Raw genomic sequence first — 4,522 nt, forward strand, 5'->3', positions numbered from 1 at the left:
GACAACACACGGTTACGTTCGCAGTGAGAGTTAGCAGTGACTTTTATGAGGCAGTGTTAATTATGATTTTATTCAATATATTTCCCTCTCAAATTCACATACTTATTGTAGCGACCCTTCAGTTTTTCTAAGCCCTGCAAAACAACTCAGGCTGGGCCTCCAGCCAGGCCTTTCGCTACACCCTTAAAGCCAAGAACTTTTCACCACTCTCTCGTGTGTATGTGTATATATATATATATATATATATATATATATATATATACACACGCACACATACCTTATTTTCTGAACTGCTTAACGGGAAAACTATTTAAAAAAAAATGCATTATTCACGTGACCTTATACTCGCTTGTGTAATTATTTTTCTAAAACAATCCAATGAAATTATAATTATCATTTCAGTCTGTCTATATAAATGCAATCCATGTAATTTGAAACCAATTTGCTAAATGTCAATGCAACAAATCCTTGGCTCTTGAGTCACTCTGTAACGTCTGCCGATAACGCGTGCGCGTGTGTATGTGTGTATGTGTGTGTGTTGCCTTGGACATACAGATGAATGAAGAAAAAAATACTCAATACATAAAGTAGAGTTTATTCATTCATTTGAAACTGATGTTTCATTCTTTTGGCATCAACTTTTTAAAGACGTGAAGAACGTATGAGACACTTGGAGTAGCAAAGGAATGAAATCTCAGCTTGAAAGAATGCATATATTACAGTATATATATTTTTATAATGAATTAATGACGTACGTGAAAGTAGCTTCATATATAGATGTCCTTTTGAAAAAAATTTTAAAAAATCATTTTAACCCATTACCTCCCATAATTCTATTAACTGGAATTTTTTTTATGAAACTTTGATTTCTAGCATAAAACAGCCTTAGAAACACGCTGGAATGATCAAAATAGCATTTCAAAATAACATTTCAAAATAACATTTCAAAATAACATTTTAAATAGAAATAAGCGAGATATTGGGTGAAAAATTAGCAAACCTCATTTGAATATCAGAGAAATATACCTAGTAGATACAGCAAAAATGTTAGATATGTGTAAATATTGACAGATAATTACGAAATTTGTAATTTTTAAGTGATCTCATATGAGATCACTGGTAGGTAATGGGTTAAGTAATAATTGCTTCAAATAATGGACAACGACAACAATATTTAGGGTTGGGAAGCATGTCGATCACATCGACTCCACCGGTCAACTGGTACTTATTTTATCGATTTCTGAAAGGCTGAAAGACAAAGTCGACCTCAGCAGCATTTGAAGTTATAACAAAAAAGAGCCAGAAGATATGTCGCTAAACGATTCTGTTGAACGACGCGCTGACGATTCTGCTAGCTCACTGCTTTGTTTTATTTAGTAATTGTTTCTACTATAGGCAGAAGGCCTGAAATTTTTGAGGGGAAGGGTAAGTCGATTACATCGATTCCACTGCTCGTTGGTATTTATTTTCATTGACCTCGAAAAGCTAAAAGGCGAAGTCGACCGCAGCGGAATTTGAACTCAGAACGTAAAGACAGACAAATTGCTACTTAGTATATCGCCCAGAGTACTAATAATAATAATAATAATAATAATAATAATAATAATAATAATAATAATAATAATAATAATAACAACAACAACAACAACAACAACAACAACAACAACAACAACAACAACAACAACAACAACAACAACAACAACAACAACAACAACAACAACAACAACAACAACAACAACAACAACAACAACAACAACAACAACAACAACAACAATAATAATAATAATAATAATAATAATAATAATAATAATAATACAATCACATACTCAGAATTAATTACAAATTAATTATTAATCACGTATACATACAGCAAACATATTTCATTCTTGAGTGTGACACATCCTATAATATTAAACTTGATATTTTCCTCCTAGATTCCATGACCATTTTAGGATGTCAATGTATAAAAACATGTCCTCATTGACATTGAGGATCATCTGAAAAAGTAGAATCTCTGCATAAGTGAGTAAGTGCTGCAAAATGTGTCTAAAAATTTTATATTGACTACTTGTACATAACAGGCAAGAAACAAATCTTGAGTCACAACTCGAATGTTACATTCTCTTAGTGGCCAAAACAGTTTCAAGTTTCATAGTTCTGGCAAGATCCGGCATCATTCTTTGAAGCTACATGATCCAACGAAATTGTCTATGCTGACAATTGTGTGTTTAATGACTCACCCCAAATTGTCCAATCAAAAACGGGGATGGATAACCATGTATATCTATTAATTGTTATTATTATTGTTGTTTAGCCCAGTTCAGCTCAAACCAAGTAAACCAGGCTCAAAGATGAGCCATCATTGGTTATCCTATTTTTCTTAGTAGATTATTCAATATGTCCGTATTATTTTTCAATGCGGTAGGATGTAATCTGAATGGAGATTTTGCTGCTATTTCTAGCAAACGACCGTGCGGTACTTTTCATGTTGGTCAGCTTTTATACCTATTCTATCAGGGTTCCTCAATTAGGCTTCAGGTAGGTTTTCTAAAGTCAAGCATTTGATGTTTGAAAAATTTCGTACAAGCGACAAACGAAATTGATACTGTAAAGTATCCTGTTTTGTCCTTTAATGATGACGATGATGAAGATGATAACGATGACGATGATGATGATGATGATGATGATGATGATGATGATGATGATGATGATGATGGTAGTGATGGTTTTGGTGGCGGCAATGTCGAAGGCAATGATGACGAAGCAAAAAAACAATTTCTGAATTTTCAATTTATCGATGGAAATATATGGTAAGTGCTGATACCGGTGCCCGCTTTTTTAAACGTCGCGCATGCGCACTCACAGACATACACACGAGCACATATGTGTATTCGTATGCTACTGTGTTCGTATATATATATATTGAAGGAACGTGATACGTTATATTCTGCACGACGACACATGAACAGAAAACATACTTATAGACGTCTGCATTAGCAAATTCGGAATAGTTTATTGATCGACGCAGTCATCCACTCGAATGTAGCACGATTCATTTGTGACTTTGCATTTCACTTGACTTGGCTTCTGGTGACTTTTTACCCCGTACAGTGTGCATGTTTGCTGACCCCATTTTTGGAAACAAAATCCTTGGCAAGTCGCATCCGCCAGACATAGTCGGCCGCAGTCTACAGCATGGAACGCCTTGAAACTTCGCTGCCGCGATGACAGGGACCATTCCGATTTGGCCTTCTTGAAACTCTGTGAATATTGGCAGCTATCTGTAAAGAAAAAGAAAATGTATGTAGAATTAAGACTGAGCACCATTTGGAGAATTTATCTCACAGCAATCAGGAGAGCGGAATATTCTAAGATATATCTACGGAGAAGTTGAACTTAGTACTCCAAACTGATAAAACAGTCGTCAGTTTACAGTGCTCTTCTTTCTCTCTCTCCGATGAGCTCTATCGCCTTCCTGCTGTGTGTTTAATTTAGTGTTAAGTAAGAAGAGTGGAGGCGCAATGGCCCAGTGGTTAGAGCAGCGGACTCGCGGTCATAGGATCGCGGTTTTGATTCCCAGACCGGGCGTTGTGAGTGTTTACTGAGCGAAAAAACACCTAAAGCTCCAGGAGGTTCCGGCAGGGGATGGTGGCGAATCCTGCTGTACTCTTTCACCACAACTTTTTCTCACTCTTACATCCTGTTTCTGTTGTGCCTGTAATTCAAAAGGTCAGCCTTGTCATGCTCTGTCACGCTGAATCTCCCCGAGAACTACGTTAAGGGTGCACGTGTCTGTGGAGTGCTCAGCCACTTGCACGCTAATTTCACGAGCAGGCTGTTCCGTTGATCTGATCAACTGGAACCCTCGACGTCGTAAGCGACGGAGTGCCAACAACAGGTTAGAAGAGTATGGTCGTTACAAATTAAATGCTAACGACAGATTACAAATCACCCTTGCTGTTGTTTGACCCCTGATCTATTAGAAGTCATATAATCAAAGACATTCCAGCCATGAACATCCACCTTATTCCTTACGGGTATAAAACATCATGACTACATTATTCAATATTTTTTTTAAAGGTGATAATGTTAATTTGTAAAAGATTTAGCTGTTATTTCTGGTAAGACTACGTAGAAGCTCCCTAGTTGATAGTCAAGCACCTCATTGGTGTATCGACTCGGTAATTTCAATAGCGCAGTGGAAGGTGTAGTGGGGGCGGCACATTTTGGTCAGAAGTATAAGCCTGTGTAGGCTGTGAGAGCTGAAGAGGGTTGATAAACTCAAGGGTTGTCCCGGGATATACACACTCTAGCCTCACCGTTGGGTAATCTGTGACCCTCATTGAATTAATACAGAAAGTAATGTTAATATTCCATAACCACAAACTAAAGACGGCGCGAACTGATAGAGTTGTTAGAATGTCGGACGATATGCATTGCGGAATTTATTCCGGCAGCTTGTGTTCTGAGTTCGTATCTTGACGACGTTTAATTTTCCATTCATCCTCCCAGGGTCAATAAA

General features: G+C 37.0%; 1 protein-coding gene across 1 annotated transcript in view; it reads right to left on the reverse strand.

Annotated features, from left to right (window-relative positions):
* Positions 1 to 1,826: 1,826 nt before the first annotated feature.
* LOC106874098 (uncharacterized) overlaps positions 1,827 to 4,522 on the reverse strand; it is a 42,023-nt gene continuing 39,327 nt past the window's right edge. The window contains exon 4 of the mRNA XM_014921703.3: positions 1,827 to 3,281. Within this exon, the coding sequence (XP_014777189.2) occupies positions 3,013 to 3,281 (269 nt within the window). The 3' untranslated portion in view covers positions 1,827 to 3,012. The remainder of the gene's footprint in view (positions 3,282 to 4,522) is intronic.

This window comes from Octopus bimaculoides, chromosome 5 (assembly GCF_046866305.1).
Source record: "Octopus bimaculoides isolate indiv1 chromosome 5, ASM4686630v1, whole genome shotgun sequence".
Classification (NCBI taxonomy): Eukaryota; Metazoa; Mollusca; class Cephalopoda; order Octopoda; family Octopodidae; genus Octopus; species Octopus bimaculoides.